This window comes from Diospyros lotus, chromosome 7, assembly GCF_014633365.1.
Source record: "Diospyros lotus cultivar Yz01 chromosome 7, ASM1463336v1, whole genome shotgun sequence".
Taxonomy (NCBI): domain Eukaryota; kingdom Viridiplantae; phylum Streptophyta; class Magnoliopsida; order Ericales; family Ebenaceae; genus Diospyros; species Diospyros lotus.
The window spans coordinates 24,568,897-24,594,938 of record NC_068344.1 but is presented as its reverse complement, the minus strand read 5'-3'; the positions used below and the strand labels follow the sequence as shown (position 1 = coordinate 24,594,938).

The 26,042-nt window shown below is 35.4% G+C and overlaps 1 protein-coding gene across 1 annotated transcript; it reads left to right on the top strand.

Annotated features, from left to right (window-relative positions):
* The first annotated feature begins 5,244 nt into the window (after positions 1 to 5,244).
* LOC127806642 (protein OXIDATIVE STRESS 3 LIKE 1-like) lies at positions 5,245 to 9,561 on the top strand. Its single transcript, XM_052344055.1, has 2 exons — positions 5,245 to 5,725; positions 8,658 to 9,561. The coding sequence occupies exons 1-2, from the start codon at positions 5,412 to 5,414 to the stop codon at positions 9,154 to 9,156; spliced, it is 813 nt and encodes a 270-aa protein (XP_052200015.1). The 5' UTR covers positions 5,245 to 5,411; the 3' UTR covers positions 9,157 to 9,561.
* The last annotated feature ends 16,481 nt before the right edge of the window (positions 9,562 to 26,042 follow it).

The following is a 26,042-nucleotide window of genomic DNA, read 5'->3' as shown; positions in this document are numbered from 1 at the left end:
AGGAGAACTAACTCCTAAATTTTTTTTGGTCTTTCCTCCTTATTTAAACTTAATTTTAAGATGGATTAGTGTTATTAGTGTTGTTCAATTTAAACTTAATTTTATCAGGCTATATTGTGTCAGATCATTTAAGATATCACAAGTAGTATCATAAATAAATAAGTAAAAGTAAATAAGTGTAAATTAAATGAATCATCTCTAAAATAAGACTCAGTTATACATATTACTCCATTTTTTTTTTTATAAATTATATCGAGCATCCTTGTCTTTAAAAAATAGGAAAATTCTATTTGCAACCATAATTTTTACTCTTCGTAACTAGCATAAAGTAAAATTTTAATTTTTACTATTTACAATCAGAGTGATTTCTTTTTGCAACCATCCATATTTCAAATATACCCTCCAAACACCTATTTCTCAAAAAATACCTCCACGCGCAGCAAACCCACTCTATTATTCAAATGATAGCAGCTATAGCTAAATAGATATAAGATATTAGAAAATTATTAATATTTTTAAAAATTAAAATAATTTTTTAATATTATCAAATAACATACATCTATATAATTTATATTTAAAAATAATATAATTTATAATATCAATTACTAGTTCAATAACATAATTTACATACTACGAATGAATTAAATCAATGAATTCAAAAAAAACACAATATATATATGTAATATATATGTATGGCTATGTAATATGAAATCATTCTCACAATATTTGTAATATTATAATTATATATATTATAATTTTATTTTATGAAAAAACTAAAATTTTATTATATATATACATACATATTATAATTATATATATACATATATATTATATATATAATATATATAATTACAATTATACATAATTATATAAACTATTATATATATTATAATATATAAAATATATATATATATATCTCAAGATTCGGGAGAATTCATATTCTCCGAATTTATAAATTTGGAGTGGTATGAACCTCCCAAATTTTGAGGTTCGGGAGTTGAGGGATGCCCCAAACAACGGGGTTGGGGCTAGAAGATACCTCGAATCTCGAGGTTCGGGGAACCCCAAATTGCCCGAATCCCAAGGTTTGGGACATCCCCTAGCCCCCGAACTTTGGGGTTTGGGGCTTCGGACAATTTTGAAGTTCAGAGATTGAGGGATGCCCTGAACCCCGGGGTTCGGGGGCTGGGGGATGTCCCGAACTCAGAGATTCAGGGAACTCCAAATTGCCAGAACCCCAAGGTTCGGGGCATTTCCCAGGTCCCAAACCTTAGGATTCGGGGCTTGAAGCACCCCCAAAAGATATTTTTTATTTTTTAATTAATCTTATTTTTTTAATTCTTTTGTCGTGCAAGTAAATTATGTGATTTAATTCATCTATAGTGTAGGTAAATTATGTGATTTAACTAGTGATTGATGTTATAAATTATGTTATTTTTAAAAATAAATTATATAGATGCATGTTATTTGATAATATTAAGAAATTATTTTAATTTTTAAAAATATTAATAATTTTCTACTGTCTTATATCGATCTACTATAATTGTTCCTATTTGAATAATAGAATAAAATGGCTGTGGCGATGGTGGGTGAGGAAGTGGGTGCACGCGCTTGAGGAATAATGGTGAATGATTGATCGTAAACAATTTAAATGAAGGGTAAATATGAGTTTTCATCTGAGGATATTTTAGGGATATTAAAAGTGGGTTACGGAGAGCAAAAATGATGATTACAAATAGAATTTTCCTAAAAAATATGATAAAAATATCATTTTTACCCTTACTTTTTTTTTCTCTAATTAAATAAAATTAAAGAGAATGGCGCCAATTGGTGGCCACCAATAGCCACTGGAGGGTCAAAAGAGAAAATCAGAAAAGGAAGGAAGGAGGTAGTTGGGAATGCTAGCTTTGGTTAGGTTAATAGGGGAGGGAGATAGCAAGAAAGAAAAACCAAAGGGAGAAAGAGAATGAGATAAGGAGTCGCTGCCAGAAAGATGAAGGCTGCCAAAAAAAATGAGAAAGAGAGACACTTTAATGGTGTTATAATTGTGATATAAAATTTAAATTTGTCTATAATTGAGACTTTTAATTTGATCATAATTATAATTTTATATTTAATTATAATTAAAATATTGTCAAATTTAATTTTAAGTGAGATTCATCTTATCTGAAAAAATATTTTCATGAATCCTCTTCTAATTAGGATATAATTTTATATATACATTTATAGTTGATTTTATGTTTATAAATAGATGACTAATATTTTAGAATTAGTTACACTTATATCACTTTTGTTATAACAATATTTGAGTGTGACAATATCACTTTTATACTAATAATTATTTATTTAATTATATTTTATTATTTCTACTCATAATTTTTTTATTTAGATTTTTCACATAAAATTCTATATTCATGTGTGTAATTAATAATTTGATCATGATTTGTATTCAATCCAAATACATAACAAATGGAATTTTGGGTAACCTCAATAATTTAATCCATGTTATTTAATGGCATATGAGCTAAGCTCTTTTAATTTTTCAAATTTAGTGATAATGTGATATTATTTTTTATGTGCCCAATAAAGTAGACTAAAGTTTAAGACAAATCAGACCAAAAAAAAAAAAAAAAAACTCGAAGAAGAAGGCGAAGAAGACTTCAAAGTAGTCCTTGGAAAACTCTTCCGTGAGTCTCTCCTGGATACTCTCGAGACACTTTCCTAAGAACTTCTCTCAACTACTAGGGATATAATTTCTAAGAGACTTTTCAAATTATGGTTAGTCAAAAATATGTTTATTTATATCCGAAATTTTCGCCTAAAATTTAGAACAAACTATCTCAAAAGATAAGATGTTCTTTCATTTATAACATCAATCTCTACAAATAAGAATAATTTTTTCAATTGAAGTACCCTAGAACTCTATTGATATTACATTTTTATTGCCAAGACAATATATTTTTCTGGTAAAGCTGATTTAAACATTAGAAAGCCTTTACAATCGTGCCACTTAAAAGGTCTTTTATTTTACAAATTTCTCAAAGACTAAAAATTAAAGATAAATACTTCCCTTAATTATAATTTTATAATTGTATCTTCATAATAATAATTTTAAAATTAAATAAAATTTATAATCACACCTTACCTAAAGGCTGATTAATTTATTTTACTAAAAAATAGTACCACAACAATCAAATCATGGCAAATGAACGGCAGGTTGGTCAACTATTGAGGGCGGAAACTACTCGATGAAAACTAGGGGCGTTGTTAACCGTTAATTGCGGTCCTTGGAATTTTAATGTTTTTATATATGTACGTAATTCAACCTAATTAACTTCAAACATCACGTATTACATGATAAGTATAGAAGATATGTTTATTTATAAATAAAGATAAATCATTGTAGCTAGTTTTTTCCAAGTGGAGTTAGACCTTTGATTATTATAGTTAATTATTATAAAAAATATGTTTATTCATAAGTTAGAAAGTTTCTAAAAGACTGTATGTTTAAAACTGGGGATTGGAAAAGTCTTCAGGGTCTTTCTCTTTGGACTATTTTTTTTTTTTTTGATCTGTCTTGAGCTTAGATCTAATTTCTTGAACATAATAGAAACAAATTTTAAAATTTAAAATATATATAAGCAAAAAAATTAAAGTGGAAAAGATACAATTAATCTGCGCCCAACGAATAAAATCGCACAGCCATTAACTTTTTAATGTGCATTAGTGGTGTGATCAGTAGCCATGTCAATAAATTACATCGCCGACGCACGGGCAATGCTTGCGTGTCACACTTACATTTACTTCACTAATTTAGTTGACAATACGATCGAAGACAGCAAATAAGATTGCTTCCGAGGGCCATTTTTAGGCCAAAAATTGTGCCCAGCGCAACGAGTAGATGTGTGATGGGCCAGCCAACGTTGAGTGTGGAAAACCCACACTAACTTATATTGGAGAAAGACAACACTACTCCAATGTTGACACTGAGCCAAAGAAGAGCACTCTCGCTCTCTGTCCTATGTCCAGTGCTCTGTAACGAACAGCCTAATCCCTACGGTCGGTGGTCTGGTTGGGGGGTGGGGGGGTGGTTGATTTAGACTTGGATTCATAGATTATAGAATAGATATAGAGTTGGACAATCCAAACTCGGATGCCATTCGTGTAGACACGTGTACGTATACTCATTTGTTGTTGGTGGTGCAGCGGAGGGGACCAGACTGACTGGAGGAGCCGCGCAATGAAACCAGGGCGCACAATTAAAACTGAAAACTCTCAAATAGAGAGAGTCTATCCGCTTGCAGGCCCATCATTCGCCATCACCCAAAAGATCGCCTACGTGTCGCCTATTTACGCGCTCCTTCACACCTTCCTCTACACGTTGCCGTTGCCTCTCTCTCTCTCTCTCTCTCTCCACCACATGTGACTTTTTTTCTTCCACAATCCACTCCATTTGCATTTTGAAACAAACCAACCAACCCCACCTGTCTATCAATACTTTCTATTTCCGTTTCTTCTTATTATTATTCTTCAAAAATATTTCATTAAATGGACTTGGGTTTGTGTCGTGAACGTGACAGAGGCGATAATATTAAGATAGATATATAATTTAAAGATTGAAAATACTTTTTATGTTGTATATATTGGTTATAAAATAAAGAAGAAATTATTATAATTAAATATAATTAAAAATAAAAAAAATTAATGTTTTAATAAAAAATAAGATACATAAAAACTTGTAAATGACGTGTCCAAATGTCTTTTATAAATATATCATTTTACTAATTCAGACTGGCTGACTTTTGGCAGGCGATGGGATAACCCTTTGGGTTGGTTGGATTCCCACCGCCCAACATCTCTTCAATCTTCATTATCTAATTTATGCCCTTAATTCTTACTTAGTTAACCCATTTTAACGTGTGAATTAGACAAGAACTATTGATCATTTTGAATAAAAAGATAAAACAAAATTAGAGACCAATGTTGAAAATCAAATCAAATCAAAGGAAATGGTGCTATTTACTGGGTCTTCGTTTGAGAATTATTATTATTATTTTTTTAAAAAAAATAACATTTTAGGATCATTGTTGAAATCGAAGTGCCTGCCAAACAGGGTCCAATGAAAGTAGCCTTGGTGTGGTGTATATAGGTCATGTATAGTGGATATTTAACTTCAAAAAGACAGAAAGATAAGGTTGTTTAATTATCCAATTTGCAATATTAAACGCGTCCGTGGATGAGGATAAGGCCTTCGTCCTTCTCACCCTACTCTCTCTCTCTCTCCCTCTCTCCACTCTCTCTTTCTATTTCCATCATATCTATCCGCTCTAATTTTCTGCTATATACCCTCCCATCGATTCTTGTATTCTTGACGATTTCGTCTTCCTGTTAACGTTTTCTAGAACAACGCCATGTCGATCGCCTTGGATAGCAGTTCCAGTAATCGAATCGAACGGTCAGGCTTGCGCCACGGCATGTCCTGCGGATCGGAGTATGACTCGCCCGATTCCGGCAGGCCGGTCAACGTTATGTTCTCCGGAGATCTCCGATTGCCGGCGGCGAAAGACGTGGAGGACGAGGTGGATGATTCGAGTAGCTCGTCGTCGATCGGAGTGGACAGTGATTTGTCGGATGGGGATGACAACTCCGGCGAGGGTGAGGTTCAGAGCTCGCATAAGGGAGCGATAGATAATTTGGATGATCTGGAGGAGGTTTTGCCCATGAAGTATGTATCATTTTCAGTTTCTCTTTTGAGGGTTTATTTGGTTTGATTAATTATGATGCTTCTGTATGTGCTACGAAACGTGTTTTAATTGCTTGTGATTCCTTATTTTTTCGCCTAGTAGTGTACTTTCTGTTGCTGGGATCTTTGTTTTGATGATCTATTTGACGGTATAGGCAAATTTTGACTACTTGGGGTTTAGTAAATTGTGAGGAAATCTCTTTATGATGGCATCAGAAGGTAAGTTTTAGGAGAAAAACTTAAGGAGGGTTTAAAAGAGCAGCAAAGTTTCTCGTATATCTGTTCTTTTGGACCGTATAGTGGCGGAGAAGGGCTTTGAAATAGGAAATAACTTGGGGGCTGTTTAGTTGTGGAAATTGTTTTCCAGTTTTCTTTCTCCAATTTTCTATAAAATCTCATGTTTTCATTTTTCATAAAAAATTTGAAAAACGCGTTCAGATGTTTGTTCCTTTGGCTAGTAAAATGGATTCAAATGTTAAAAGTTCAGAAAACTAATTTTCAATCTAAAAAAATTGGAACATATGTTCACAAAAGAGAGCAAAAGTTTTATTTTTCTCTGTTTTGTGTAACTTTGTGTTATAGAAGGAGATGGAGATGATTTTAGAAAAGTTTTATGGAGAACTGCGTTTTCTGAATCTCCAAATCGGAGTTTGACAAATTCAGTTCAATTTTGTAGAACTGTGTTCTTCAAATCTCCATTTTCTATTTAGAAAAATTTTATATTTGACCAAGTTCTCTAATTTTCTATTTTATGCGAAGTAATTTTCCAGAAAACTATGGTTGTTTTTCACAGCTAACAGCTCCTCGATATCCCCTTTTTTTGTTATTTTAGGTTTGTGTCTTAACATGCTATTAATCCCTGGCTAAAACACCAGAATTACTTGCTAATCAAATTTTGGTGATTCAAGAAAGGCCAAAAGAGCATAAGAGTCTGGCAATGCAGCCAGATGGTCTCAGGTGTAGACTTGGGTGGTGGTGTTGATTGAATTTTTATTGTCCAATTATCACTTGATAATTTCCTTTCAAGTTTAAGTATAGCCTAATGCGTTCACCTTTTGGGCTTGTTAGGGGAGATTCTTCACGATTGGAAAAGATATTTGAGGGAAACTAAGAAAGCAGAGAAGTAGGTGAAGTTTTAAATTCTGTCGCCCTTGTTTGTTTGTTTTTGTTTTTTTGTGGTTTGTCTCTTTTCTTGTTTTTCATTCTCTTTTGTTAAAAGGTAACCAAAAAATGTTTTCTCAATGACCAAAGAGATGGCATGGTTTTAACTTGAGCAAATGAAAGTTCGAATCAGTTACCTGTAATTCCTATCTTGCTGTCTAATGTTCTCTGGTGCCAATAATCTGTAAAACTAGTAATATTTACAATCCCAGGGTGCCAAACATGCCCATTTTTTTAGCATCAAATATTATATCAATCTTCCGTAATATTGCTTTCTCCTTTCTTTTACCCCTTCCCCCCCACCCCCTCTCTCCCTCTCTCTCTCACTCATTGATTGACAATAGGTTTAAATTGTGGACTCCATGGTAGCTTTTGGCTATGGTAAGGTCTGGTATTTGTGTAGGAAAAAGAGTAGGCATGGAGAGGAGGAATATGGAAAAGAAAGTGAAGGGCTTTGGGGTAGATATGCTTGTTTAGTTTGGGTTGAAAATAAAAAATAAAATTTTTGTCAAGGTCATGTTTGGTTTATTTACTGTAAAAAATTGTACTCGTATGGTTATTGTAATTTTTCTTTCCCGCAACAAATCTTCATTCCAAGCATATTACGAGTGTGAGTACCATTTTACTGCAGTCTTACTGTTTCACTTTCCTGTTTGAATTTTATGCATGTATGCTATTTTATTGCACGTAAAGGGAATTTCCATAAGAAAGTCCATATTTGAAAGACATCAACTACTGCGATGGCAAGAGCTATCTCCTCTCAGTGTTTAGTAAATACATGAGAATCCACCTCTGACTCCCCCCACATGAATTGATCACAGAAAGTTAAACTGGAACTGGGTTCTGTGTGGCTACTTGCTTCAATCAGGATGAAACACCAAAGTTTGACAAGAATTGCACCAAAAAATAAAAAATAAAAATTAGATTGGAGTTAAACTGAGATTAAACTTACTATAAACTATTTCATTTTTAGTTGGTATGGAATGCTTCAAGTCATTTTGGCCTATACAAAGTGGGATTGGTAACAGAGGTTGCCCCCTAATTGACTACAACAAGACAAGGGCAATTCCTACCACATTTTATATATTGTGCACCACCCTTTTGTTAAGATAATTGAAAGTTTTTCTTATTCTTGGTTGAGCCATCGATTTAACGGGCATTATTAGAATGAGTTGATGAGGATGTAGTATTTATCAGGTAGTGCAGTGAGACTTGTTAAACTTTTAGGAAGTGAATGAGATTTTGTCAATAAGCGTGGCAAGTTTCCTTTTGTTCAACTTTTTATGGACCTAGCTAAGATTTGTGAATAAGTAATAGAATTTGGGAACATATATGTATACACTGGTGTACCAACTTTTCTAGGCATATTCACTAATTTTTTCATCCACAAAACTTTAGTAAATAGTTAGGATTTGGGCTGAATTATATGAAGATATTTTTGTAACTGAAACTATTAAGGTGAACCATACAGAAGATATGGTAATGGATTGAGAATGATTGGTTAGTTAGCATCTTTTGCTGGCTCCACCTAATGTGATTTAAGGCTTAGTGTGAAGAACTAGGTCGAACCTGATTAAGCACTTCTGTCCAACAAATGGATTATTAGGAGTATCTTTTTAGTAACAAAAAATTAAGAAACATATATATCCAATGTCTAGTTGATTTAGACGTGCTGTATATGGCTTTGTCTTTTCTGTAGTTATTTTTGTTTCATCTATATGAATTTCTCATATTATGTGGCGGATGTGTTCAGGAGGGGTATATCCAGTTTCTACAGCGGCAAATCAAAATCTTTTACAAGTCTAACTGATGCCACTTCCTGTTCAACCATTAAAGAAATTGTAAAGCCTGAAAACCCTTACAGCAGGAAGCGCAGGAACTTGCTAGCTTATAGTACTCTCTGGGACAAGAATCGCAGTTACCCACCAAGAAGCAACAGTGGCGGCATATCAAAGAAACCTTTCCACTCCAGTAGAAGTACTTTGGCTCTGGCAATGACTATGAGCAGCTATGAAAGCAATAACAACAGTGAAAGCTCTGGCTCAAACTCGTCATCGCCCACTCTATCTCGACCTCCCCTCTACCCACAGAGTAGACGATCACCCAATAACTTGCCATCATTGTCGTCCTCTGAGCAAAATTTCTCTCCATGGAGGTCTTTCTCTCTATCTGATCTGCAGTGTGCTACTACTGTTACCCCTAGTGTCAATGGCCTAGTACACAGTAATGGACAGAAGGGCAGGCCACTGTGAAGTATCTAAAATCTGTTAGGCTTGAACTATGAATGTAAAGTTAGGAAGGTAGTTATGATATTGGGTATTCTCTTCCCCTGGTTTCAACTTGTGGTTGAGTTGATTGTACTACTAGTCCAATCATATGATTGCGCTGGGTTTTCAAATATGACGGAAACTGCATGTTTTTGGAGGACAAGCATTGAAGCATCCCCCATCCTCCTTTCCTACTTGTGCTTGCCTTCGAGTGGGCTCAACCATGTCTCTTTCTCTGATGATGATAGAACTCTTTGAGAGTGTCGAAACAAGTTCCATCAGTGAAGCGCAATCTCTCGTGACCATTTCACTAGACAATTTTGTATTTCTCCCACAGATTGTGTAATCTAATCTCCCCCTTAATTTTGCAGTTCATTCCTTATTTTTGCACATTTTTGCTTTCAAATTTCATCTTTCTCAGTTTTTAGTTTTAGCTTTTGTCTGAAATTATTGTAGTTGCATTGCTTGAAATTTTGTTTCCTCCCCTTGTTTGCACGTCTCTCTCTGCTTTCGTTATATCACTGAAGTTAAAAACTAAAGAAATGAAATCCATCGCATTGAAACAACAGAGAGATTACATGCAATAATCATTTTCCTCAGAATTCCAAAAAACTAAAAACGAACACACAAAAGCAGAGAAGAAACAAACCAAGACTGGTTCCTAGAGTTGGATGGCCTGATTGGATGGTCGGTTGGCAGGTTGGGGATGAGAAGGTGTGGAGGGAGAATGACTATCTAAGATAGTTTTATTGAAGTATTTGTCGATTGAATTGAATGATTGGTGGGCTATGGTATGGTGGTCGTGTTGTGTGACGTGGTTTTGAAGATGGGTTCAGAGGACAGCAAGTTTTTCAAGTTTTTGATCCATGTAATATAATAACCATCCAAATAATGGTAAGAGTAATCTTATCAAACTAGGAAATACCCTTTTACTTAATTCCAGAATTTTACGCCAAGGATCGTGACAGAGTCCAAAATCGCAGGTAGTGATGGTTACAAGGTGGAAAACCAATCATGAAAAGAGAATGTTGAACTCATTCAATAGCAAGATAAAAATGAGACACGAAAATATTTGGGTGATATGTAATCTTAGATACCTGTGATTTGTGTTTTCAAAGAAACGTGCGCATATTATTATGACTTCAAATGGGAATGGACCGTGTAACTTGTATTGACGAGATAACAGTCCTGATGATTGAATTAGACTTCATTGCTCAAATTTCATTCAGATGAAGTCTGACCGAGCTTTATCCGTTAATAAGGTTTGATTAGGTTTCATTCAGAGACGGCAACAGCGAGGCAATGAAATGGTGCAATGGCGATCAGCATGAGGCACTGTGGCGAGGCAAAGACAGGATGCAACAATGATCACACGAGGCGTTGTAGTAGAGCAACAACAAGATGCAATGGTAGTCATGTGAAGTGTTATAATGGGGTGATGAGATGATGCATCAATGGTCAGCAAGGTGACAAGACAACACGGGGTCGTAATGAAGCTAGGCGAGGCGAGGTGGAGTTCACTGGAGGCGATCAAGGATAGGGGTGGTGAATTTACAAATTGAGTGAGGACATTTTTGTCATTTGACATCTTCGATTATTCTCTCGATAATCTAATTGTTAATTATTTCTACGAGTAGTATTTTCCAATGAAAATTTGTGGAACACTACGATTACATAATCATACGTCAACCAGGAACATGCCATGGTGACAAAAATATTAAACATTATTTATCTTATTATGCTATTAGTTTTATGTCACGTAATAATTGGGAAGGACATATAACGCAATAACTGTGGGCATATAATGGCTTAATTAAATTGCTATTTTTGCTGCTGGTTCGATTGTTTAATTGAGATGCGATGAACATTTGCATAAGTTTGATTTGAGATGTAAAGTCTCAGAAAAAAGATTGGCAAAGGGTCAAGGGGAGGGAACCAGAATGCAAGTTCTAAGGCAAGATATTTTGGTGATGAAAAAAAAGCAGTGAAATATAGGCAATTTTGAGAGAATTTAATTTAATGGAAATTAATTTTTGAAAAATTAAATTTCAGAGAAAATACAAAAATTGGGCCTGAAACAATTTAATTAATAATTTGGAGGATTAGAGTGAATTATTAAGGTATGGAGTCCAGGTGATTAATTTGGAACGGGTGGAAGTGAAATTTATAAAACTTCATGTCAAAGTGTAATTTCAGGAAAATACCTAAAGTTGGACAGATTTGGTAACTGAGGTGGACTAATTTGGGCTCAATACTCAGATCAAACCAACAAGAGCCCGTTATTGAGCTTCTTAGATGGGTTGGAGGCGAATCGATAGGTCTTGATTTTGTTAGGAGTAGTTAAGATGGTTGTTAAGATATTTGTGTCTAAAATTAGAATGAATTATCGTGATAAATAAGTGAAGTATCAAACTTTAAACTTCAATAAAATTCAAACCAGATTGGATTAAGTCAAACCAAAGGAAGGGTATCAAAGTAGAGTTGGCAAAGATTATAACAAAATATGTTGGGTTTGCATTGATGGCTAACAGATGGAAAGAAATTGGCTCCAAAGTAAGCGGAAAAAATCTGTTCATGAATACAAGGAATAGTTTGGGTTAGCCACTTTGAACTTGATTTCAGCTCAGACGACTTCAAATTTGATCGAACTAGTTTATGGGCCTTGTAAAGGTTACGGAGGAGATTCAACTGATGTTTCTGATACAAATTAACGGGCACCGGTGTGGGACTGATCCGTGTCGTGCTTTCTGGTTGAGGTGATGGTGGCTTGGTAGTGGCGTATGATGGAGTTGTAGTGATGTGATTGAACGAGTGGCGGCGGCTATAAAGGCTGATCACCTCTTTGCGGTTGAAGGCACCAAAGAATGCAGCGAGAGAGAGAGAGAGAGAGAGAGAGAGGAGAGTGTAGAGAGATTGATAACAGAGAAGAGGAGGAAAAATGTCAAAGACGGCTCACCAACGAAGAAGTAGTCGCCGGCGGTGAACAGCAGCGAGCCACGGTGACGCAATGAAGAAGGAAGGAGGGGAGGAGGACTAGATAGATAGAGAAGAAGAGGAAGAAAAGTGACAACAGTACTAGTAAGCAGTGACGTAAAATGGTCACTACAACAAAAATGATTTGTTGAAGCATCTTTTTTAGAGTATTTTTTAAAAAATGTCTTTTAAAATATTATTTTAAGGGATAATCTAAAAAAGTGATCCGATACAATAACTTTAATAAAATATAATAATTAAGTGTTCTATAAAATATCATTTTAAGACACAATTTAAAGAAGTGTCCCAATAAAACAATTCTAATGAGACACGACAATGAAATTCCCTAATAGATAAATATAAGTGTCTTAATAGATAAATCTAATAGGGCAAAATTTTTAAAATGCCCCATTAAAATAATTCTAACAAGACACTCTGATGAAGTGTCATAATAGACAAATCTTAAGTACTCTAATAGAATAATTCTAATGAAACTTAGATATACTATAAAACAAACATATGTACATATATTAATAAGATGATGTGTAGATTAGGTGGTCACACATATGCAAGAAGGAAGAAATGTTCAGGGTTCAAGCTGAGGGAGAAGTAAGTTAGAGTTAAGAAAAGACCTTGTGGAGGATATGAAAAATAAATTTATAGTGATTTTTGAGGTATTTTTAAGTGTCGCAACAAATTTAAATTTATAGTTATTTTTGAGGCATTTGTACGTAAGTGCCTCAATACATTTTTGGGCACAATTACACGCGGCATTTTTATTAATGCCCTAATAGTTAAAATGTCTCAATAAACTATCTATTAAGGCATTTTTAAATGTCTTTTAATCCAAAATTTGTTGTAGTGGGCTGAAGGGATATGAATATATATATACACATAATATAACATATATATACATAAATTTTCAGAATTATCATAAATTATTTTCTTGCTAGATAGAAGTTAATTATTAATACTAAGAATAAAAGAGAAAAAATATTTAGAATAACCTAATCTGCATCAAGTTATATTCGCCTTGTTAAATTCTTAAATCTAAAATTAACGTCGTTAAGTTTGTTTCTGGAAATGATCTCCTCTCTTCTTCCTTTATCTCTCTGACTCTCGATATGCCTCTAAACTCATCGCTATCACTTGGTTAGGTTCTACACACTATAATCATTGTCAATTTCTTAGCTTTTATGCTTTTTTTTTATTATTTGTTTTGTTATTTTTTATTCTAATTAAATGTAACTTAATTAGAGTTTAATATAGTAGTTAGTTTAATTCAACTTTATTAAAGTTATAAAAGAAAAGTTGCATTGTTTTGAATCAAAATTAATGATGTTAACTCTTAAAACTAACATAGGGGTTGTGCACAAAAAAGATTGAAAGCACAGAGACTTTTAGAGCTAATTTTAAAATACAAGACTTGTCATTAAAATTGCGTCAAACTATGACGGATGCGTATAAAATTTATTCTTTTATATTTTAAATGTATCTTTCACTTAAATATAATAAAAAAATATATTTTTAATTAAATAATAAATGACTATTAAATAACAAATAATCTTTATGTAAATAATGAGTGCATCTCCAATCAAGATTTAACTATATTGGATGTTTTGTTTAAATATAACTAGTGGTGTGGTTCGTGTGCAAGTTAAAAAAAAATAAAGAAGAAATTCAAAATAAAGATGTATTGGATGATGTTTGGTGGTCTTAGTTTAGTTTTTATTTCTTTTTAAGTGAAATTTAAATGAATATGAGTCTTGGTATAGTGATAAAATTATTTTTAAATTTATTCCAATTAAGAGATCTTGAATTCAAATCATGTTGACAAAGTAAAAATTTGTTTTTTAAGCATATATATATATATATATAGAGAGAGAGAGAGAGAGAGAGAGAAAGAAGGATAAGGTATTTTAGAAAATTACTTTATTAATATAGTTTCAAACACTAAAATGAGGTGTTTGTTTATATAATAGAGTGGATAAGGACAATATATTTTAATTAAGAGTAAATTTCATAGGTTATTCCTAAGATTTGTCTAATTACACCAACTATCCTTATGTTTTTCTAAAAAATAATATGAATTTCCTTTAACTTAAAACCAACTCTATGGATAAATGACATCAAATATCATAAAACTTTAGCGTCCTTTTTAATTTGGTCACTAAACTTCAATTCCTTATAAAGTGCTAACAAAATTTTAAAATATTTTGTAATATGGTCACTAAAGTGATTTTTGGATAATTTCTCATCAAAATTGCTGACGTGGCAATGACCACATCATCGCCACGTCAGCAATTTTGGTTAGGAACCATCAAAAATCACTTTAGTGACCACATTACAAAACATTTTAAAATTTTGTTATCACTTTGTAAAAAATTAAAATTTAGTGACCAAATTCAAAAGAACGCCAAAATTTTGTGATCTTTGGTGATTTACCCCCAAATCTACCTATGGTCCAATGACAAATTATTACCATCTTTTCTCTCTCCTCCCCTCTTTCTTTCTTTTTTTTTTTTTTTTTTCTCATGTCATGTCATCTCAATTTTTTCCTTGGCCGATCAAAAACCCAGCTCATATTATCTCATCTCATTATTTCCTTGGCTGATCAAAAACCCAAATAGAATCTGCAACCATTTGTTTTCTAGGTTCATCAATGAACCTTAGGTTTAGGTTAATTTTTGAAAAAGAACCTCGAAAATAAACCCATGGGTAATAAAAGTTAAATGAGATTTGTGCTATTTTTTAAAATATTAAAGTGATCAATATAATTTATGTAAATCTCAAAAGTGGTATGTGAAGTAATAAATTATTTTTATGTAAATAATTAATGATCCCTTCTCCCCTCTAGACTTAGGTATATTTTATGTTATAGATATATATTTTACTTAAATATATTCTAGATTTAATATATTTTATATTTTAAATATATATTTTTATTTAAATGTATTTTATAATTTAGATGCATGTCTTGTTTAAATATAATATGAAAAATATATTTTAATTCAATAATAAATTATATACTTTAGGTATATAACGATCCCAATCTCCCATCGAAATTTGAATATATTTTGTAGAGGGTTGATTGGTGCTATGCACGAGTAAATAAAAAAATAAAATTTTAAATGAAAACTCATTTCCAATTGTGTCACTCAGTGGCAGTAATTTACTATTTATTTTTTAAAATAAATGTTGATTGATGATGAGTGTTGGTTTAATGGTAAAGTTTTTATTGTTCTTCTCTATAAAATATATTTCAAGAAAATTAAAAAAAAAAACTTTAGTGTACTAAATCTAGTGTTTGCTTAAATAATAAATAAAAATTTATTTAAAAAATTACAATTTGCTGTGGGTTTGTACCAAACTGTAAATAGGAAAACAACATGAGAGTCACAAAGACTGATAATTCACTACAACAGTTTTGACTTTTTCCGGCAGTAGAAAAATTGCCGAAAAAAGTTGAAAAATCGTCGGTAAAATTTTTTCCGGCGATTTTTATAAACCGTCAATAAAAATAATAATTACCGACGATATTTCAAAACTGCTGGTAATTCCCGACGGTTTTGCTGCGAGACTTTTACCGGCGGTTTAAGAATTGCCGGTGAAGGTTATACCAGCAGTTTTAAAACCGCCGGAAAAGTGTTTTTACCAAGTATTTTTTCTGGCGATTAGTAACTCGTCGGGAAAAGTCATCCACCTACTTTTAAAATCGATTTCAAAAACTGTTTACCTGTACATCATCATCATCTCACGTAGGAGGACTGTTACACTAAGCAACCAGATTGGCTTGGCCTCAAAATCACTCCCAAAAAATCTAAAATTACCCACAATATATACCAACAATTCAAGCCTTTATTCCCACATACTCAGTCTCCTCTACCCAAAGTTAGCAAAAGCAAACATTTTGTAAAAATAATATATTCTACACAAATTCAGGAGAGGGAGAAAGCAAAATGACTAAAAGAGAGAGCAACATCTTGGATCAGCAACATAATTAGATCCTCAGTTTAGAGAGCTATTTTGTCCAAAATTAATAGTTAAGAATGTTGAGAACCACTGATGGTATTCAGCTCCAACGCATCCCTGATGTACTCAAAACATAGCAATCCAATCTTAAAGAGAGAGAGAGAGAGATAGTTTTGAAAATCCCAGGAGGACTGAACTAGGTGAATCTAATTAGATAAGCTCAATCCAGCAGCAAATCAGCAATAATAGAAGGGAACTGAAAAAACAAGACCTTTGAAAATAATTACCGACCTTTCTTAAACGTTCCTCCTTAACTTGATCCACTTGTTGCAATAAATTCTCCAACGAACCTAGGCATGCAGAAGATAGATAATGCATTACAAAATTATGTTGTCACATGTTGAGAAAAAATTAAAGACAAAGGAAAGAGAAAATGAGCCACAGCAAAGAGTAAACAAGATTATAGCAACTTAATAGCTACATGCTCGAATTAACCTCTGAACTGTATCATGGAATTTTTATTTCATCTAATGACTCGATAGACAATATAATCTTGCAATGTTATTTATTTATTTTGTAGCAAGTTTTAGCAAATGATTAACGCATTTTAGGTTGAATCTCAGTCATTTCATTTGAACGTAAATGGTAACAAAGATTGTAAACAGATGCAGAAGATATAACCTGAAAATGCAACTTGCCTTTTCAGGTTATATCTATATATATGATCTACTTCCAAAATTGTTAAAAAAAAAAAAAAAAGAAAACCTACAACAGACAACAATAAGGGAGCAAAATAAATAAATAAAAAGAATCCTTATTTAGCATATACATGGATTTGGATTGAGGGCTCTGTTCGTCAATCCAAATCAAAGCAGAAGTTTCGAGGCTAACCTTGTTTAAAGGGGTTTTTTGTCTTAGCTGCTATTGCACATAGTACATGGCATTTTGGAACTCCTACATGGAAGTGATTGAAGAAATAGAACGTGTGTGCTATTTTGTAAATGAAAACTCAGTATACTCAAGTGAAGTATTTAGCATATTAGGTTCAGAAATTGCTTTTAAAAATTCAACATTGATAATATAAAGCCTAAAATAGAAATATTAAACCATGTGTTAATTAATTAATCATGAAAATTAAGTTAATTAAAGACGTAGTTGTAAGCACCCCCACCCGGATATCCCTAATCACCCGGACTACCCGAACGGGAGCGCCTACAGAAGGGAAAAAGAATGGACACACGAGACAAAGCCACCCTGGCATGCATACACAAAAATAAGAACAACGGAAATGAAGCTAAACACATGCATGCACTACGGGTACCCCGCTTTCACAGCGGTCACATGATAAATAAATAAATATAGACTCATGTGCTGCCATGCACGAGACTCGAGAAAAGACCTGACAAAGTAAAAATAATAGGGCAAACCCTACTCAGAAATCAGAGTTGGCAGGGATTGATGGGACTGCCTGTACACCATATCGACTCTGTCGCAAAGAGATGACTCCCTTGCCATGGCCCACGCTAGCACTACCTGAAATGATGGAAAGCAAGGTGAGTCGAGAGACTCAGCAAGCATAAGAAAAAAAAGGCTGAAGGCTACACAAAATCAGAAATCTCTCCCCAGAATAAACCCCCAGACGCACACAAGCCATGAGACGCTACAACACAATAGCATAGCATAATAAAAAAAAACACGTATCGGTCCTTGGGGCCCACACAAGACACTTGGCACCCAAGTCTCAAACCAACCTGCCGCTGCCCTGAAAGGTAACATGTATCTCCAACAAACCTGCGCCCGCTGTCCTAGGTCAGTACTCCCGTCACCCGTCCATGTCGGTACTCCCGACATCTGAGCCAGAGGCTCCCTCAGAACGGTACTCCCGTCTGAGAACTAAATACTACCAGTAGCCATGCAATGCACATAGAAATGCAATGGCGTAGTGAGCATCAACGTGATACACCGGCGCCCATACATCCAGGCATCAGGCCATGCTCCACTCACATAGTAAACCACACGCGATGCATATGCCCGTGCTGGATGCAACCTGACCAAGCTAAAATGTCTGTGTCCAAGCATACTCAATAAATGAATATCCCAACATGCATCCCGTACCCATGTGCATATATATCAAATCATGAAAAGCAATATAATAAATCTAAACGTGCAGTAAACCACGTACTGGCAGATCTAGTCAGCATTGCCCGGCACCGGTCAATGGCCAGTGACTAAGAGTGTCCACCCGACGGTCCACTTCAGGGCCGTATAATAGTCTACCCCAACGTCACCAACAACCGACCCCTGCCCTACTGCTCGATAACTCTAACTGAGCCATAAATAAATTCGAGAAAAATTGTAAATAAACCCAATAAAATCATAAATAAACCCGCACGTCTAGGAACCTAGTTCCCAGGCTGGTTCAGCATCATTTTCAAAAGGAGTGGGGGCAGTACAAACCCCCATAGGCTCACAACAAATAAAATTCTAGAAGTTTCGGATTTAATTTAAATTAAAACAAATGAATAATAATTCAATAAATAAGATTAGGTGCCGAATTAAAATAAGGGAGGTGATAAAATACGAGAAATCACGGGGTCTTTTACGGGAATTGATGAACACGAGGAGAGGGTTAAGAGTTTGCCTTTACATGGCTGTTTCTTGTCTTTTTTGCACTCCCGCTACGAAGTAAAACGTTTAATAGCGATTAATAAAATCGTGCCTCACATTAATTAAATCTAACCGTGTAATATAAATAATTTAACCGTCTAAAATCCCACATAGACACACCGTAAATAAAACCCCAACAAATCTCATATTTAATTTAAATTAAATCATACTAATAAAATTCTCATTTCGAATAATTAATACGCGATACCGAAACGAGTTAAGGGAAGACAAGGGGATCATAAAATGGAAAGAGATTGTAAGGGTAGATGAGAGTTTGCCTGTATCTAGTCGTTTACAGTGTTTCCCCGCTTAAACACCACCAAATTAATACACGCTGCAATAAATTAAACTCCCAAAATTAACAAAACATAACCCAAAATAAAATTCTAATCACGCAAAATTTATAATTTAAACATGTCACGCTACTACTAATTTTTACCCACATACCTAATCACTTTCCATATCAAAAAATCCCAAAATTCTGTTATTTTTCCCTTATTTTTTTCTTTTCTTTCATTTCCTTTCCTTTCCTTTCCTCTCCTTCCTTCTTCTTTTCTTTCTTCTTCTTCCCGCGGCTTCTTCTTCCTGCAAACCCGCGCCCATGCCCAGCTTCTACCAGCCACCGCCTCGGCCAGCGCCACCCTCGCCGGCCACCCCCGCTACCAGCTCCACCACTGTCGGCCGCGCCACCGCCGACAGCCGCCAACGACGCGAACAGCCGCAGCCTCCCCTTCGCGCAGCCAGCCCGCTCGCCTCTGCCAGCTGGTTCAGCCGCCGCCACAGCCCCCCGGCCCGCCATCGATCGACCACCGTGCGCGCCTCGCTGCACTGCCTGCTGCTGCCTTCTTCTTCCATCATCGGGCAACCATGGCCGCCTGCCTCATGGTTGCTGCTTCCATCGTCGGCCATGGCAGCTACTGCCATGGCCGATCTTCCTTCTCCCTCACAAAGCTCTCACTCTCTCTCTCTTTCTCACGAACTCGCTCCTCTCGGCCATGGCCTCCTCTCGATCTCATCTTCCTCACTCGGCTCTCGCTCTCTGCCCTCTCTCTTTCTCTCCTCTGCTTCACGGCCACAACTCTCAATGAGAGACAAAAATAGCAATTTTTTTTTTGATGCTCATCACACGCACACCGCCACTCATTTTAATTAATTTAAATTAATTTAGTTTATTTTAATTTATACTTTTATTATTTTTGGGCTACTACAGTAGTAGTAAGATCATAATACCACGTCACGATTAGGTTGGAATTGGATGTAATATTACACATTACCCTTAATTAATTAGCAAGCAAGCAAGATAAGGATGCGTAACTTTCTATACTAATGCCATTAGGGAGGTGTATCGCCAAATTTAAATTGGATCCACATATCAATTCCAAGACTTACAAATTCGTTTTCCATGGAAACAGGAAAAGGCCTTCGCAACTTTCTCTTGAACCCATCATAATCCGCAGCTTTTATTAGTTCTTATTTCTACACATGGAGATGGGATTGAAAAGGGCGTTTGATATTTTCATTTTGGTGATTTCCTTCTCACATGCATGCATTCCGTGGAAGGCCATATAACATATAATAATATACTAAAAGTCTAATAATAAGAACAAGGGATCAGAGAGAAGCCCACAATCTGCCTGCCTTGATGGCTGATGGCTTCATGGATCAGCTGGCAGAGGTTGGAATGGAAGTTTAGATTTTGGTAAGGAGTATTGACCCTCAATTCTCCTACCACAGAGATTACAAACTGAAGTCGCATGTTGTTTCGTAAGATTTAATACCAAGACCAAACGCGAGTCAATCAAATTGTTTTCAAATTGTTTTGGCTTTGACAATTTTATCCATCCTTACTGAGAACAAGCAATCTAGCTAGTCAACGACATTGCAAATGGAAATCCAAGAGGCCGCATATTATAAGATTGGATTATATAAAACACATAACAAGAACAATTAAAGACAAATAAAAAATAAAACAAACATTTGTATATTGCAATAGAAAAAAAAAAACAAATAAAAGGAATACGAGAAACATCAATTATTGGCAATTGTCAGCTAGAACACAGTTGCTCATCAAACCCATTAGCATTATATAATAATCCTCTAGTAACAAAAACACACTTCTGATAAAAAAATGTCCTAGCAAGAAATCGATCTATATATATATGATCTACTTCCAAAATTGTGAAAAAAAAGAAAAAGAAAACCTACAACAGACAAATCAAAGCAGAAGCTTCAAGGCTAACCTTTTTTGACAGTGAAGGCGAGAGCGAGCAGCGAGGGCGAGAGCGTGCAGTGAGAGCGAGCAGCAAGAGCGAGGGCGAGAGCGTGCAGCGAGAGCAAGGGCGAGAGCGAGAGAAACAGAGACTAAGAGGGCGAGAGCGAGGGCGAGGGAGGCAGCGACTCAGAGGCGAGAGCTAGAGCGAGCGAGTGAGAGAGACACAACGAGCAGGCCTGAGCGAGAGAGGGTTCTAGGGTTTGCAGGGGGGATTTTGGAAGAGAAGGAGATGAAGAGGAAGATTTGGGCGGGGGCGCGAGACAGAGAAGGGGGGGAATTTCGGGGGTTATATTAAAACATATTCCCGGCGGTTTGTAAAATCGCCGGGGATGGGCAAACATCATCGGCGATTTATAAAAACCGTCGGGGATGTGCATTCCATAGCTGGCGGTTTTAATAAACCACCGGGGATGTTCATGAATACCCGGTGGTCCTCAAAATCGTCGGGGATTTTGGTGTATTCCCGGCAATTGTTTAAACCACAGGGAAAAGTTCGTCAGTAATGGCCCCTCTTCTTGTAGTGTAAAATAGATTTAATCATGATAAGAATGTTGTTCAGTGTTACAATTGCAAGAAATATGGTCATCCCCGAAGAGAGAGGTGATTCTCCAGATAATTTGGTGCTTGATTAACTAGTGTTAATTTAATCAACCCTCTGAAGTATGGCACTTAGACAGTAGCTGCAATAATCATATGATCAGAAATTGGAATTATTTCATGGAGATTGATTCTTTCGTGGATTCACAAGTAAATTAGGGTAACGATGATCAAGTTCACATGTGCGGGTTAGGCACAATTGATTCTGTGGGTTGCAAAACTAGTAAGAAAGTAATTCATGTGTCATGTATGTGCCTAACTTAGCTTAGAATCTATTGAGTTTAGGCTAATTACTTAAGAAAGGTTACTATGTTGTATTTGACAATGATTTATGCGTGATTTCTGATAAAAGGATTATGGGAATGGTGAATTTAGTAAAAGTGATTGAAAACAACATGTTTCCTATCATGTTTCTAACATCAATTTGAATGCATTCAAAGCTTTAGAGCATTCAATGTTATGGCATAAAAGGTTAACCCATCTCAATTTTAGCGGGTTGTATTTGTTATGTAAGCAAAACATGGTGTTAAGTCATCCAAAGGTGTAGTCTTAACTCCAACAAGTGTGAACTTTGCATTTTTGGAAAACAACCTCATGAGAAATTTCTAGTGGGCAAGTGTTGGAGAGAAACTAAACCATTGATGCTTGTTCATGCAAATATCTGTGGACCGAAGCAGGCACCATTATTGAATAGGAGTTAAGTTTTTGCTAATCTTTGTTGAAGATTTTCATGGGTGACATAGGTGCATTTTCTAAAGGAAAAATCTGGGGCTTTTGAACTTTTCAGACACTTCAAAGTTATAGCTAAAACGGAATATGGAAAATTGACCATAAAATTATAGATTGATAGTGAGGGTGAATTCACATCCCAAGAATTCAAGTGGTATTCAAAGGCAATTGGCAACTAGCTATACCCCATAGCTAAAGGGTGTTGTGGGGTGGAAGAATAGAACAATCATTGAGGTTGTCGAGAGTATGTCTCTTAATGGTGTCACCATTAACTCTTAATTAATGACAATCATAGTTTTCATCATTTAGTTAATCATTACACTCGGATATGTGTGTAACCTTCTAAGATCACCACTAAATAGCAATCGGGACACGTAAAACACTTTAGCATTAACCAAACACTTTGGTCTATGAGGATCTCTTAATCTTCCCGATGTATTCCGAAAGATCCTAAGTGACAACTAGCATTATCTTAAGGGGATCTTACTAGTAATGACGTCATACTTCATCAAGAGAATTTATTTGGGCTTTCGATTCCCGTGTACTATAATCCCTCCATCGACTAATATTTTGTTGTTACCAAAATACAACAATTGAATTTTATGATGTGGGACCTGCAGAAACTCGATGTCTCGTAGAATGGGGTAGTCGTGAGGAAAGCCGCCACGAGAGAGTTTTGCCACAAGGGTTCCTACCGTAAGGAGGTTCGCCTCAAGGTTTTTGCCACAAGGATCCGCCACTAGCTTCTTTACCACTAGGTTTCGCCATAAGCCTTTTCGCCACTAAGTTTCGCCACAAACTTCTTTGCCACTAGATTCCACCACAAGGTCTCGTCACAAGCTTCTATTTCGCCACAAGGTCTCGCCACAAGCCTCTATTTCGCCGCAAGGTCTCACCACAAGCCTCTTCGCCACTAGGTTCCGCCACAAGCTTTCATCTTGCAGCAAGGTCTCGCCACAAGCTTCTATCTCACCGTAAGGTTATTACTCTATCGATACTCAAAAAATGGGTTAAAAGGCTCACGGGAATCCTTGCCTGCGAGAACTCTCCGATGCCTAAGTTAGTACCGAATCCGTGTAATGGTTCCCCAAAATAGTAAAAATGTGGTCAAAATTGTATCGAAATCGGATAGCCCCTTCTAATGTCCTGTAGCTGGGTATTTATAGGGCACGTTTCTCAAGGGTTCTTGGGGTTGACATGTGTCTTTTGCTGAATGAGCCATGCCCGAGGCACGACAAGCCCTCGCGGCACACTGTCGCATGGCCACGACTACAAGGCCGCAAGACCGCTAGGAAGCTGGGTCGCAAGGCCGAGGCTACAAGCGCCTTGCGGCTCATTGTCGCAAGCCATGGCCGCAAGGCCGGCGCTACTAGGCCCCGCAAAGAGCCGCAAAGGAGCTGGGCCGCATGGCCATGGCTGTTTGGCCACAAGGCTGCAATCGCGAGAGAGCTTGGCCGTAAGGCCTTTTAATTTTCTATTTAAAAATTTTCAATAATTTTGATGGCACAACACATTTCAATCGAGTGAGAGTCATGGACAGATCAAACTCACTGACTCGATAGCTATGCCAAGATCTAACGTTGTGTGATTGAGATAACACATTGAAATTCCTTCCGACATTAGAAACACCTTTCCAATCATATGTACCCTGGCCAGGGGTTTATACAATCACAACCACCACTGATCGCATAGGATATTCACATCACACCGGAGGTCAATGAATCACATTAGCAATCACCTACCTCTATACATTACTACACAGAGACCTAATAATGCATCTCCCACCCAGTAACTAGGCGGTTCTTAGCAAATGTAAATCTCAAGCACCAACATATAATATAACTGTGTTGCCTCTAGTCTAAGAACTAATAACGCAATCGAAATCAGTGACAGATCATAGAACCTTTCAACCATGTGATCTATCAATTGTGTCACATTTAATAGATGTTCAACTAATATTTACCCACATGTCTACTTTATTTATCTTATGGATTATGGTATGCGACTCACCATCCTTTATCACTAGTATCTCATACTAATCAAAGGTAGTAACCCATGTATTAGTCCGTAATTGATTAATCATAACCATTGTTTGAAAAATCTAATGACTGTGAATTACTTTAAGAAATCCATAATTCTAAAGTGTTTATCACATATTCTTAACACTTAAAAATAAGACTTTTATTAGGCAATCTTAAGGGCCATTCATAAATATTGATTGGAGAGGTATGAATAAAGATATGACCTTAAAATATGAAAATATATTTTATTCTATTTGCAAGATTTACATTATTAGTCCCAAAATACAATTGTTAGATGTCATCTAAATCCAGTATTAAGGGCACTAACACTAACAACAAAAATATGGCTAACATCTAGAAAGTGCTAGCAAATGCTCGCTATGGGTCTCGATTAGGGTTAGGGTTTGATAGGGAGGAGGAATTGGAGAACTAGGAAAGCTCAAAGAGAAGGCAAAAAGAAAGATTTAAAAGTGAGCAAATTAAAAGGAATTAAATCAAGTAATGATAAATCAATCAATAAATTAAATAGAAAATGGGGAAATAGGTTGAAGAGAGGAAAAGTAAGCACGAGATGGAGTGAGGAAGGTTTAAAGAAGGGTAGGGACACCAAGACTTGAATGGAGGAGAAAGCCAATCAAAGAAGGCTCCCTAAAACCCGAGAGAGAGAGGGGGGGGGGGGGGGGGGGGGGGAGAGAGAGAGAAAGAGAGTTTATTGACCCAAACTTCTAGTCGCAATTCAAGTTGATAAAGTCATTAATGTCTTTTCCAATATCATCGGAAGAAAAGTTAGAAAATATAGGAAATCTTAAAGGTATCCATAGTCGTTTTAGCATTGTTTTTGCATTAACAACTAAAATTAAAACTAGATCAAGAACGACAATTTTTTAGTAAGAGACTTCTAAAACATTTTTCCTCGTGAAAGAAAAGATAAACTTATATTTTGCACGTAACGAAGTTCTGCCCATCGTTTCCCTACTCAAAGCATTCGATTTTTTCTTATCAATTAAGATCGAACAGTTGGACAAATAGCTCTTTCTCAACCAACACAAGAATTAGACTTTGGTATATATTCCATGATTTGGCTGTGATTATGCATGCCTTCAAAATAGGCTACGGACAACGTTAAGGTTGCCTTGAACAAAAATTTCCTTAAACTAATCAAAATATTTCCAATTATTTGATTTTCAATGGGTGGGGAGCAGTTACAATATTTCTAGAGTGAAAATGAGAAGGGTGATTCGAGATTGAGAGTTTTTCTTCTTTTCAAAACCGATTATTCACAGCATAGACAGAATACTAATTAATGAGTGATTATCTTGTAGATTGCGCATGTGCAACCGTAAGTTGGTAATTAATTTCCTTCTCTTCTTTTTTTTTTTTGTGTTTCTTATATATCCCATTCATTAACCATTCAATTTTCATCACTGATTTATCTTAAAGCTATTGTTGGACCCTAAAGAAAAGATTTTTTTTTTTATGTTTTACATAAATAACAACAATCATATAAAAGTTCAATAACAATTCTTTTTGTTTTCTAAGATTTCATTAATCATATTGTCCTTGTTATTAATTCTATGAAAATATACAACAAATAAAGAGCTTTAAACAAAAAAAAATGAATCAATTTTGTTTTGATAACC

Excerpts from the sequence above, each read along its gene's own strand:
- LOC127806642 (XM_052344055.1), top strand. The coding sequence starts at position 5,412 with ATGTCGATCGCCTTGGATAGCAGTTCCAGTAATCGAATCGAACGGTCA. Across the intron at positions 5,726-8,657 it reads GAGGAGGTTTTGCCCATGAA|GAGGGGTATATCCAGTTTCT; the intron begins GTATGTATCATT and ends GGATGTGTTCAG.